The following is a 13,342-nucleotide window of genomic DNA, read 5'->3' as shown; positions in this document are numbered from 1 at the left end:
GATTTATTGTAGAGATGAGGTCTCGCCAAGTTGCCCAGGCGGGTCTTGAACCCACGAGCTGAGGCTTGCCAATTTTTAAATATCCCAATTTCAGAAGTGTTAAAACATGGAAAAATATAGGCCTCAGAATCAATACATAATAGTACTTTTTTTTTTAATTGAAAAATACGCGGGGCTCGGTGGCTCAGCCTGTAATCCCGCGCCTTTGGGAGGCTGAGGTGAGTGGATTGCCTGAGCCCGCGGGTTCAAGACCCGCCTGGGCAACTTGGCGAGACCTCATCTCTACAATAAATTTTTAAAAATGTTGCCGGGCGTGGTAGTGCACGCCTGTAGTTCCAGCTACTTGGAAGGCTGAGGCAGAAGGATCGCCGGGGCCCAGCACTGTACTCCAAGTCTGGGTGACAGAGTGAGATTCCGACTCAAAAAAAAGAAAAATACAAGTGTACAAATTCCAGCCCTCAAAAATGCTTATCACTGGCTCTGAAGTTGGACAGACTTAGGTGTGAGTCCCACTTAGTTACGTGTCTTCCTTGAGCAAATTACTTTATCCGTTTTTATTTATTTTCTATCGCCCAGACTGGAGTGCAGTGACACACTCATGGCCACCCCAGCAGCGACCTGCTGGGCTCCGGCGATCCTTCCATCTCAGCCTTCCAAGTAGCCGGAACTACAGGTGCACACTACCACACCTGGCTAATTTTTAATTTTTTATAGATACGAGACTTCGCCAAGTTGCCCAGGCTGGTCTCGAACCTGCGGGCTCAGGCAATCCACTTGCCTTGGCCTCCCAAAGTGCTGGGATTACAGGCTGAGCCACCGAGCCCAGCCCAAATTACTTTATTCTAAGCCTCAGTTTCTTGCTCTGTAAACTGCTAGCTGGATGGTGGTTCACACCCATAATCCCAGCACTTTGGGAGATGGAGGCGAGAGGATCACCTGAGCCCACAGGTTCGAGACCAGCCTGGGCAACTTGGTGAGACCTCGTTTCTACAATAAAATAAAAAAATTAGCCAGGTTTGGTGACATACACCTATAGTTCCAACTTCTTGGAAGACTGAGGCAGAGGGATCGCCTGAGCCCAGCAGTTTGAGGCTGCGATGGCTGTGAGCATGCCACTGCACTCCAGCCTGGGTAACAGAGTGAGATTCCAACTCAAAAAAACGATGTCAGTAATACTGGTCTCAGAGTTTGGGGTAGAATTAAATGGATGGTGCATGTAGAGTGCTGAGTACATGGTACTGTAATCATTTTCACATCATTTGGAAACTGAGTCTAATTTCAAGGCTCTTCTCCATTACAGTCTCTTGTCAGAATTCTGACTGTTTTTTAGATTTATTTTTCATGAATGTTTATAGACTAAAGAGTTAATTGTGGTAAATACCCAACCTTTTGATCTGAGATTTCGTTCACCTTCATCTAGGAAGTGAGTACTGATTCTTGCAGCGAGTTCTAGGAATATTTGTTTTCATTTAGAGGACAGTCCTGAGATTTTTTTTTTTCTCTGAAGCAGTCACTCTTTCTCTTTTTTTTTTGAGTTGGAGTCTCACTCTGTCGCCCAGACTGGAGTCAGTGGCTGCTCCCGGCCACCGCAGCCTCGACCTGCTGGGCTCCGGCGATCCTTCTGCTTCAGCCTTCCAAGTAGCCAGAATTACAGGCGCACGCTACCAAGCCCGGCTGATTTTTTTTTTTTTTGGAGTTAATATGATTATAACGTTTTTTGTTTTTTTTTTATTTTTTCATTAATCAGTATTTTTTATTATGGTTTTGTGGGGTACAGTTAAGGGTTAGGTGTACAATGACGTTTCATTCAGGCACCCTGTAGATAAGAAGTGTTTTCCCATCCCCCGATAGATATTTGCTACTGTTAATCCCATCCCCCTCCCCCCCATAGTTTCCCAGTACCATCAGTCATTTTCTTATAGTATTGCATTGGATGTTCAAGGTCCATTATATGAGTGAGAACATGTGATATTTGGATTTTTGTTTTTGTGAGAGGTCACTCAGTATTATAGACTCTAGTTCCATCCAGGTTGCAGCGAAATTCATGATTTTGTTCTTTTATATGGCTGCGTAGTATTCCATCGTGTATATGTACCACATTTTTTTAATCCAGTCCTCTTTTGATGGGCAGCATGGTTGTTTCCAGGTTCTTGCTATTGTGAACAATGCTGCGATAAACATACGTGTGCAGGTATCTTTTTTATAGAGTGATTTGTGTTCTTCAGGGTATATTCCCAGTAGGGGGATTGCAGAGTCATATGGAAGGTCAATTTTTTTTTGAGGTCTCGCTGCCCAGGTGGGTCTCAAACTTGCGGGCTCAGGCAATCCACTCACCTCAGCCTCCCAAAGTGCTGGGATTACAGGCTGAGCCACCGAGCCCAGCTGAAGCAGTCACTCTTAATTAAATCTGAGGTAGAGGATGCAGAGTGAAGGAGGAGTTTTTGCCTTTTAAATCCCTCTGTGGGTGGAACTTTGAGAGACTTGGAGAGAATTGCCACTTTTTTTTTTGGTAAGTTAGATGACTGTTTAGTTGGAGATGGGAGAGTGTTTTGAGTTCCTCAACTGCTCAGTATCTCCACCTTTGTCTTGGGCTGATGGTTTTAGGGTAGTAGTGTCTTTAAAGGTGATGAAGAGGCTGGTTGGGGCCACCTTATGTGCTGTCCTTCAGATATGCTTTCCTTTTCTACACTGTCATGTGCCTACAAGTGACTTCAAAGAGAGCAGGCACAAGGTTGAGGCAGTGTGGTATGCCTAGAGCATTAACTTTGGAGGCAGACAGCCATATGTCATTGTCATGTCCCTAAACTCTTTGGAGCGCCAGTGGCCTTATCTGTGAAAAGGGCTATTAAATTAGGGAAGAAAAGTTAAAATCATGAGTCATACGAGCATGAAATGGAAATCGGGCCAGAGATTTTCTGTTATTCATTAATGAGGGAACCAGTAAGATATTTCAAGCAGTTCAAAATAGAATTCAGAGAACATGCTTATATAAGTCTATTAGGAATGCTGAATTGAATTTACAGATTTTTTTTTTTTTTTTTTTTGAGTTGGAGTCTCACTCTGTCGCCCAGACTGGAGTGCAGTGGCCACTCCCGGCCACCGCAGCCTCGACCTGCTGGGCTCCGGCGATCCTTCCGCCTCAGCCTTCCAAGTAACCAGAATTACAGGCATGCGCTACCACGCCCAGCTGATTTTTTTGATTTATTGTAGAGATGAGGTCTCGCTGCCCAGGCGGGTCTCGAACCCGCGGGCTCAGGCAGTCCACTCACCTCAGCCTCCCAAAGGCGCAGGATTACAGGCTGAGCCACCGAGCCCGGCGAATTTACAGATTTTTGTAAAACTTTATTCATAGAAAAGAGTCTTGTATCCTCTCAGTTTTCTACATTTGTACAATAGTTATGAAACAGTTCTAAGACAATCAAAAGGCTCACTAGACAAAGACACTAGTATCTTTTTTTTTCTCATTTCAAAATCTTTCCCAGTTTTTCCTGGTAGGGCAAATACTTGCCTTGCATCTTATTGAAAGATTAAGGATGATATGGCATATATATAGTTCATAGTCCACAGTAAGTGTCTAGTTGATGGCAGCTACATATTCAACCACGTTCAAACTTGTCATTGCTCTTGTCTGGGTGACCTAGTGTTTTCACTGATTGACAGGCTAACTGCTGATTCTTCTCACTACCCTGTCTCATACCCTGTCATTTATTTTTCTTAAAATTATGCATATTTGTAAAAGTGGTTTTGAGAATATAGAGGAATTTTTAAAAAATTACAAACATAGTAAGAACTTTTAAAACTATCATTAGCAATCACAGTGCTCAACGTACTGCTGAGAGAGTGCCTTTAAACTGGAGACCAGGGAACCTGAATCTTTGGATGATACTAATCAGGCCTCTTCCCTTCCTCGGCTGTTCTCTTCATCTGTTGTAAATAGATAGTAAATTTTAGCTCAGGATTTTCCAAAGTTTGGTCTTGCGACTACTGTTTTTTTGGACCCCTCCCCTCCACATATTTCCAATGTATTATTTACTTTGCTTTTTTTTTTTTTTTAATTTAATTTAATTTTATTTGAGTTGGAGTCTCACTCTGTTGCCCAGGTTGGAGGACAGTGACACGCTCCTGGCCACTGCAGCCTCAACCTGCTGGGCACCGACGATCCTTTCGCCTCAGCCTTCCAAGTAGCTGGAACTACAGGTGTGCGCTACCCCGCCCGGCTAATTTTTTTGATTCATTGTAGAGATGAGGTCTCGTCAAGTTGCCCAGGCTGGTCTGGAACCCACGGGCTCAGTCAATCCACTCACCTCAGCCTCCCAAAGCACGGGATTACAGACTGAGCCACCGACCCGGCATACTTTCCTTTTTTAAAAAATTTTCTGGCCGGACATGGCGGCTCACACCTATAATTCTAACACTTTGGGAGACTGAGGTGAGAGGGTTGCCTGAGCTCATGGGTTCGAGGCCAGCCTGAACAACTTGGCAAGACCTCATCTCTACAATAAATAAAAAAATTAGCTGGGTGTGGTAGCACATACCTATAATTCCAGCCTTGCCTGAGCCCAGCAGGTTAAGGCTGCGGTGACTGTGAGCGTGCCACTGCACTCAAGCCTGGGAGACAGAGTGAGACTCCGACTCAAAAAAAAAAAAAAATTTGTGATAAAAATATACATTAAATACTTTAACCATTTTTAAGAGTACATTTCAGTAACATTAAGTACATTCACAGTGTTGCACAGCTCTTACTACTAACCATTTTCCAAACTTTTTCATCACCCCAAACAGAAACTCAGAAATTCTGTACCCACTAAACATTAACTACTCATTCCTCCCTTCTCTGAGCCTTGTACCCTCTATTCTACTTTCTGTCCCTATGAATTTGCCTATTCTAGGTACCTTATATAAGGGGAATAATGTGTCCTTTTGTGTCTGGCTTATTTTTACTTAGCATCCTGTTGTCAAGGATCATCCATGTTGTAGCATTAGCAGAATTTCCTTCCTTTTTTAAGGCTGAATAATAGTCCAGTGTATGTTTTTTGTGTGTGTATATACACACCTTATTCTGTTTATCCATTCATCTGCTCATGGACATTTGGATTGTTTCCATCTTTTAGCTATTGTGAACAGTGCCACTGTAAACATTGATGTACAAGTGAAGGTTGAGTATTCCTTATCTGAAATGCTTTGAACCACAAGTGTTTCAAATTTTGGATTTTTTTTGAATTTTGGAATACTTGCATATGCATAGTAAGATGACTTGGGTATGGGACCCGAGTCTAAACAAGAAATTCACTTATACTGTTTCATATGTACTTTATACACATAGTCTGAAGGTAATTTTATATAATATTTTGCTCACTTTGTACACAAAGTTTTGACTGTGACCCATCACATGAGGTCAGGTGTGGAACTTTCCACTTGTAGTGTCATGTTGGTCCTCAAAACGGTTTGGATTTTGGAGTCTCTTAGGTTTTGGACTAGGGTTATACAACCTGTATCTGTTTGAGTTACTACTTCCAATTCTGTTGAATATATACCTTTATTACTACTCTTGCTTGAGCTTTTGTTGTTGTTGTTATTGTTTGTTTTGGGGGTTTTTTAGAGGTGATTTCTCACTCTTTTACTTAGGTCAGTCTCCAACTTCTGGGCTCAAGCAGTCTTCCTGCCTCTGCATCCCAAGTAGCTAGGACTACATTATTTATTTTTCTCTTTATTTATTTATTTTGAGATAGGGTCTCACTCTGTCACTGAGACTGGAGTGCAGTGGTACAATCACAGCTCACCACAGTCACAAACTTACGGGATCAAGGTATCCTCCCATCTCAGCCTCCCAGGTAGCTGGAATTACAGGCATATGCTACCACACCCAGTTAATTTCTTAATTTTTTGTTGAGCTGGAGTCTTGTTATGTTGACTGGACTGATGTCAAACTCCTGACCTCAAGTGATCCCCACCTTGACCCCAATTGTGCTGGGATTATAGGCATGGTCTACCACACCCGGCCTATTTTCTTTACTATGTGAATTTAACAAACACCTTTTCTAGTTCCATATAAAGGACTATGTGTATTTTTATTGGATTATGTAAAACTTTATCATGTTAAGTATTTCTATTAAAGAACATATTATGGGCTGGGCTCGGTGGCTCAGCCTGTAATCCCAGCATTTTGGGTGGCTGAGGCAAGTGGATTGCCTGAACCTGTGGGTTCAAGACCTGCCCGGACAACTTGGCGAGATCTCATCTCTACAATAAATCAAAAACCAGCCGGGTGTGGTAGCGGGCGCCTGTATTTCTGGCTACTTGCAAGGCTGAGGCGTAAGGATCGCTGGAGCCCAGTAGGTTGAGGCTGTGGTAGCCAGGAGCGTGCCACTGCACTCCAGTCTGGGCGACAGTAAGAATCCAGCTTAAAAATAAATAAATAAATAAATAAATGACATATGAATTTCTTTTTTTAGATCACATTATGTTTTTAGAAGGAACGAAATTTTTTCAGATAGGCCTAGAGCCTTTCTTGTTAGGTTTATTCCTAGATATTTTATCTCTTGGTGCTATTTTAATGAGTTGTAGTTTGTATATATAAAATGTAGCAGATAGAGGTACATATTGTTAATTTTCTCAGTAAGGAGTACAGTTTCTGTAGAGCTTGCTAGTTTGGTGGAACTGTTGGCTTCTGGAGAAGAAAGACCCCTGTAACATCCCTTCTGAGTCTGGGCATAAATTTTCCCCTAAGCTGCCCAGATAGAAAAACCTCAGGGGAAATTTTTCTGAATAGACCTTGTTTTGTTCACGTGTACCTCCCTCATGATTCAATTCCTCAGCAAGAAGATAGTTTCGTGGTGGGCACAGCCGAGGGAACAGTATTCCATTTTCAGCTGGTCTCTGTGACTTCTAACAGCAGTGAGAAGCAGTGGGTGCGGACAAAACCATTCCAGCATCACACTCACGACGTGCGTACCGTGGCCCACAGCCCAACGGCACTGATATCTGGAGGTGGGTCCCACTCCCAGTGAGGCTGCTGCTTTACTCTGCCCAGCTCTGGTTATTTTCATGCAGGACTTCTATCTAATTCTGTACACTTTCTCCCCTCCCTTTGCTCCAGGCACTGATACCCACTTAGTCATTCGTCCTCTTATGGAGAAAGTGGAGGTAAAGAATTATGATGCTGCTCTCCGAAAAATAACCTTTCCCCACGTAAGTATCTTGCCCCATCCCCCTTTGCTCTGACCCATTTGACTCTGAACACAGCTCACACTTTCTGGGCAAATTTGTAGGACTTTCTGTAGCTACCCTCTTTAGTTTTCTTGTTTCCAAAACAAAACTTACAAAGATATTTATGGGGGCAAGAGATATGCAGCAGCACCCCTAGTTCATTTTCAGGTGAAGTCACTTCCTTTTCCAAATAGTTGTGGTTTATAGTCATTTTGTTAGTGAGTTTTTTGTTTGTTTGTTTTTTGTTTTGTTTTGTTTTGAGTTGGAATCTCACTCTGTCACCCAGGCTGGAGGGCAGTGTCACACACCTGCCCACTGCAGCCTTGACCTGCTGGGCTCAGACTATCCTTCTGCCTCAGTCTTCCAGGTAGCTGGAACTACAGGCACGCACCACCATGTCTGGCTGATTTTTTTTTTTTTTTACTGTAGAGATGAAGTCTTGCCAAGTTGCCCAGGCTGGTCTCAAACCCGCGGGCTCAAGCAGTCCTTTCACCTCAGCCTCCCAAAGTGCTGGGATTATAGGTGTGAGCTACTACACCCAGCCAAATTTGTTTTTAAGGGTAGGCAGTATTATACCGTGTAGAAGCAGGAAAACCCAGGCTCCTAGTTCCCTTCTAGGTAAACAGTACCATCTTCCCAAGCTAGTAGGCCTCCTTTACACCTGCTTCCACATTTCATTCAACTGATAATCCTTACTGAGTCTACCCCCACCCCAGTATCTTTTCTCTCTATATATATGTCAACTGCTTTATTGAGACATATTTGATATATAAAAAACTGTAAAATGAGCCAGGCTAAGTTGGTCAGGCTCAGACTATCCTTCTGCCTCAGTCTTCCAAGTAGCTGGAACTACAGGCACGCACCTGTAGGCATGTATTGGCACATGCCTATAGTCTTAGCCAGTTGGGAGGCTGAAATGGGAGGATCGCTTAGCCCAGGAGTTTGAAACTATTGTAAGCTATGATTACACCTATGAATAGCCACTGCATTCTAGTTTGGGTGACGGATTAAGACATGGCCCAAGTAAATAAATACATAAATAAATAAATCAACATTATATAAATAATTTGATGAAGTTGGACATAGTCCTTATTATCTCTTGAATTGAGTTGCTTCTCTGTCCACATCACCATTGCCCTAGTTTGGATCAATGTCTTTTCTCATCTGAATTCTTTTCCTGTAGCTTTTTTTGTTTTTATTTTTTGAATCAAAGTCTCATTCTGTCACCCAGGCTGTAGTGTGGTGGCATATTCACAGTCACCACATCCTCCACCTGCTGGACTCAGGTGATCCTTCTGCCTCAGCCTTCCAGGTAGCTGGAAATACAGGTGTGCGCCACCATGCCTAGCTGATATTTTGATTTATTATAGAGACGAGGTCTTGCCAGGTTGCCTGGGCTGGTCCCGAACCCTGGGGCCCAGGGCATCCTCTCACCTCCACCTCCCAAAGTGCTGGGATTACAGATGTGAGACACCATGCCCAACTTCCTGTAGCTTCTTAATGATCTCCTTTTTTTTCTATCTGTGTCAGTCTAGCCTGTTCTCCATTGATCTGTTGGAAAAGCAACTTTGTTCATCACTCCATGTGTTCATCACTCCGTGCTTCAAAGCCTGCTTATCCATGTTGGCTTTATCATAGACTGATTCCTTAGCATGGTTAATAGAACCTGTCATGGTCTGGCCCTGGCCCTTCAGCTTCTTTACTCAACACTCTGTTCACACACTTGTAGCACTCACACCAAGTTGGAGTCTCACTCTGTCGCCCAGACTGGAGTGCAGTGGCTGCTCCCGGCCACCGCAGCCTGGACCTGCTGGGCTCCAGCGATCCTTCCGCCTCAGCCTTCCGAATAGCCGGAATTACAGGCACGCGCTACCACGCCCGGCTAATTTTTTGATTTTATTGTAGAGATGAGGTCTTGCCTGCCCAGGCATGTCTCGAACCCGCGGGCTCGGGCAGTCCACTCACTCAGCCTCCCAAAGGTGCAAGATTACAGGCTGAGCCACCGAGCCCGGCAAGTTGAGCTATTCTAAATGACTCTTTACATTCCCTTGAATGCTCTTCAACCTTTGAGCTATGTCACATGCCATTACTGTCTTTAGAACATCCTGCCCTGTCTTCTTTGCTTGACTAATCTTTAACAGTGAACCTCATCTGGGATCATATCTTTACCCCCACATGGTTAGGTTAGGTACTCTTGCTGGTTTTTTTTCCATTACTTAGCTGTGTTTTAGCACATTAAAATTCTTGGCACAGGCCAGGTGCGGTGGCTCAAGCCTGTAATCCTAGCACTTTGGGAGGCCGAGGCAAGAGGATTGCCTGAGACCAAGGATTCGCGACCAGCCTGGGCAACTTTGTGAGACCTCATCTCTACAATAAACCAAAAAAACTGACCAGGCATGGTAGCTCGTGCCTGTAGTTCCAGCTACTTGGAAGGCTAAGCCAGAAGGTCGAGGCTGCAGTGACCTTGAGACACTGGGGTGCCTGGGTGACAGAGTAAGACTCTGACTCAACAAAAATGAAATAAAATTCTTGGCACAGTGAAGTGTAATTGCCTATTTAATTCTGTGTTGCCCCTTTAGACTAGTAGCTTCTTGAGAGCAGCATCCATGTTTTTATTTACCATTGTGTTCTTGGATCCTAAGATAGTGCCTAGCATTTGATTATACTTAGGAAATATTTATCAAGGAAATGAATTTCAACAGTAAAATATGTGCTAAGGTGTTGCTGCTGTATCTGATACTGAGGCAATGGATGACCCTGACTTATTTTTAACTTTTCACTTCTTGGACACAGCGATGTCTCATTTCCTGTTCTAAAAAGAGACAGCTTCTCCTCTTCCAGTTTGCACATCACCTAGAACTTTGGCGGCTGGGATCCACAGTTGCAACAGGTAACATGGAAGAATTTTTTCCAATAAGAATGGGAGAGAGAAGGCAAAAATTCTGCTTACAGAAATTTTAAGTATATTTTCTTTGTCCATTTTAATTTAAGGCTTTCTAGATAAAGCAGGCCAGTTATTTAGAGAGCCAGCATCTTTAGCAGGATGCTGGATCATTTCTTAAAAGGTTAAGATTTTCTATGGTGCACTGCACAATGTAGTTGAGATAAGGGCTGAAGAATCATAATTTGCCCGAACTTGACTGAGATGAAAGCAGGCTGCAGAAAAATCACAATATATGGCTGGGCGCGGTGGCTCAAGCCTGTAATCCCAGCACTTTGGGAGGCTGAGGTGAGAGGATTGCCTGAGCCCGTGGGTTCGAGACCAGCCTGGGCAACATGGTAAGACCTCATCTCTACAATAAAAAATCAAAAAATTAGCTGAGCGTGGTAGCGCATGCCTATAGTTCCAGCTACTTGGAACGGTGAGGCAGAAGGATTGCTGGAGCCCAGTAGGTTGACACTGGGGTGCCTGTGAGCATGCCACTGCACTCCAGCCTGGGTGATGGAGTGAGACTCCAACTCAAAGAAAAATCACAAAATATAATGATGCATAGTAATGATCATGCATGAAGAACAAGGTCTGAGCCGGGCTCGGTGGCTCAGCCTATAATCCCACGCTTTGGGTGAGTGAATTGCCTGAGCCCATGGGTTTGAGACCCGCCTGGGCAACTTGACGAGACCTCATCTCTACAATAAATCAAAAAAAATGAGCCGGGCGTGGTAGCGTGCGCCTGTAGTTCCAGCAACTTGGAAGGCTGAGGTGGAAGGATCGCCGGAGCCCAGCAGGTCGAGGCTGCGGTGGCCGGGAGCGCTGCACTCCAGTCTGGGCAACAGAGTGAGACTCTAACTCAAAAAAAAAGAAAGAAAGAAAGAAAAACAAGGTCTGTTTGGATCTTACTGGAGGGACAGCCTAGAGGCCTTTTGTTTGACTGTTAAGGAAATGTTTGGATTGTCTTGTAGTTGATTAAAATGGAGGCTACACAGACTCCACTTCCACCCACCTGCATGACTGGCTTTGGTGTGGAACACGAGAGAATTGGTGAGATAAGGATAGCGGCTAAGGAGTATTCACTGCTTTCCTGTCTAGAAAAATTGTGAGGCTACTAGGTCTAGACATTTTTCTGATTTCCCACTGGTAGAGATTCCATTCTACCAGAGTGACTTTTTAAAAGAAAAAATATACAAATAGTCTTTCTTTGATAAAACACTCAGAGAAGTTTCTTATTTCAGGCAAGAATGGGGATATCCTTCCACTCTCTAAAAATGCAGATCATTTACTGCACCTGAAGACAAAGGTAAGAAAGCTTAACTCTGTGTTAGGTTCTGAAATCCAGAACATTTCCCATTCTGAATTTTGAGGGTTACATAGTTCACATTATAGAGTGTATAAATTCTAAAACTATTTGAATGAAGGACTGTGTTGCCAGAACTGGGTTTCCTGTGATTTTCTAAGTTGGGCATTTGGGATTTATTAGACAAATGCATACAGGAAATTGGTTTTTCTTCTTTTGATGTTATTGTGAAAATAGCGTACATAGTTTTTAAAATTCAAATGGTACAAAAGAGTGTACAGTGAAAACTGAGTCTCCTTATTTAGGGTAATCCAGAGATATTTACTGCCAATGGTTTTTTGGATTTGTATAGTATATCCTTCTAGGAAAAAGTTTTCATCCATGTGTGTCTTTTTTTTAAGAAACAGGTCCTGCTTGGCCGGGCACGGTGGGTCATACCTGCAATCCCCGCACTTTGGGAGGCAGAGGCGAGAGGATTGCCTGAGCCCCTGGGTTCAAGACCAGCCTGAGCAACATGGCGAGACCTTTTCTGTACAATAAATAAAAAAATTAGCTAGGCATGGTTGCACATGCCTATAGCTCCAGCTACGTAGAAGGCTGAGGCAGAAGGATCACCTGAGCTCAGCAGGTCGAGGCTGTGGTAGCTGTGAGCCTGGGCAACAGAGTGAGGCTCAGACTCAAAAAAAAAAAAAAGAATAAAAAAGACATCCTGTTTAACAAAAGCTGGAGTGGAGTGGCATGGTTATGGCTCACTGCAGACTTGACTTCCTGGGCTCAAGCAATCCTACTTCAGCCTCCTAAATAGTTGGGACTACAGGCATGGGCCACCATGCCCAGCTAATTTTTTTATTTTTAAAATTTTTTTGTAGAGACAGTCTCTCTGTGTTACCCAGGCTGGTCTTGAACTCCTAACCTCAATCAATCCTCCTATGTTGACCTCCCAAAGGGCTGGGATTATAGGTGTGAGCCACTGTGACTGGACTATTCTTTTATATTAATGGGAATATACCATACAAACTGCTTTTATCTTTCTCTCTTAATTTTTTTATTTTAAATTACACAAATAAGCCGGGCTCGGTGGCTCAGCCTGTAATTCCGCGCCTTTGGGAGGCTGAGGTGAGTGGACTGCCTGAGCCCGTGGGTTCGAGACCTGCCTGGGCAGCGAGACCTCATCTCTACAATAAATCAAAAAAAAATCAGCTGGGCATGGTAGTACATGCCTGTAATTCTGGCTACTCGGAAGGCTGAGGCAGAAGGATCGCCGGAGCCCAGCAGGTCGAGGCTGCGGTGGCCGGGAGCGGCCACTGCACTCCAGTCTGGGCGACAGAGTGAGACTCCAACTCAAAAAAAAAAAAAAAAATTAAATAAATAAATAACACAAATATTTGTAAATATAGTCTTCACTGTGAAGAATTCAAGCAATATTGATCATTTATATCCTGGGCCACCTTTTTAGTCTCCTGAAATCATTGTTAATTGATTAGCTATATAACCTTCCTTCCAGATCTTTTTCTGTGTATATATTGTATACATACATATATTAAGAAATCATTGGCCAGGTGCCATGGCTCATAGCTGTAACCCTAACACTTTGGGAGGCAGAGGCAAGAGGATTGTCTGAGCCCAGAGGTTTCAAGACCAGCCTGGGCAACTTGGGGAGACCTCATCTCTACAGTAAAAATAAAAAACTTAGCAGGGCATGGCTGCACATGCCAGTAGTTTCAACTACTTGGATGGCTGAGGTGGAAGGATCATCTGAACTCAGCAGGTCAAGGCTGCAGTAGCTATGAGTGTGCCACTGCACTTTAGCCTGGGCGACAGAAAAAGTCCCCCATCATTTTGTTGTGAGTTTTTTAAATTACATAAATGTTACATTGAACTTTTTTTTTTTTTTTTTTTTTGTT

General features: G+C 43.5%; 1 protein-coding gene across 3 annotated transcripts in view; it reads left to right on the top strand.

Annotated features, from left to right (window-relative positions):
• Nucleotides 1-13,342, top strand: part of UTP4 (UTP4, small subunit processome component) — a 42,910-nt gene that overhangs the window by 15,695 nt on the left and 13,873 nt on the right. For all 3 annotated transcript variants that reach the window (XM_021718569.1, XM_021718570.1, XM_008070038.2), the window contains exons 7-10: nt 6,816-6,987; nt 7,097-7,188; nt 10,000-10,096; nt 11,377-11,441. In XM_021718569.1, coding sequence (XP_021574244.1) covers nt 6,816-6,987; nt 7,097-7,188; nt 10,000-10,096; nt 11,377-11,441 — 426 coding nt within the window. The remainder of the gene's footprint in view (nt 1-6,815; nt 6,988-7,096; nt 7,189-9,999; nt 10,097-11,376; nt 11,442-13,342) is intronic.

Source organism: Carlito syrichta, unplaced genomic scaffold (genome assembly GCF_000164805.1).
Source record: "Carlito syrichta isolate Samal-C Ts95f unplaced genomic scaffold, Tarsius_syrichta-2.0.1 Scaffold312739, whole genome shotgun sequence".
NCBI lineage: Eukaryota > Metazoa > Chordata > Mammalia > Primates > Tarsiidae > Carlito > Carlito syrichta.
Note: the sequence above shows the minus strand (reverse complement) of the source record. Positions and strands in the feature narration are given on the sequence as shown.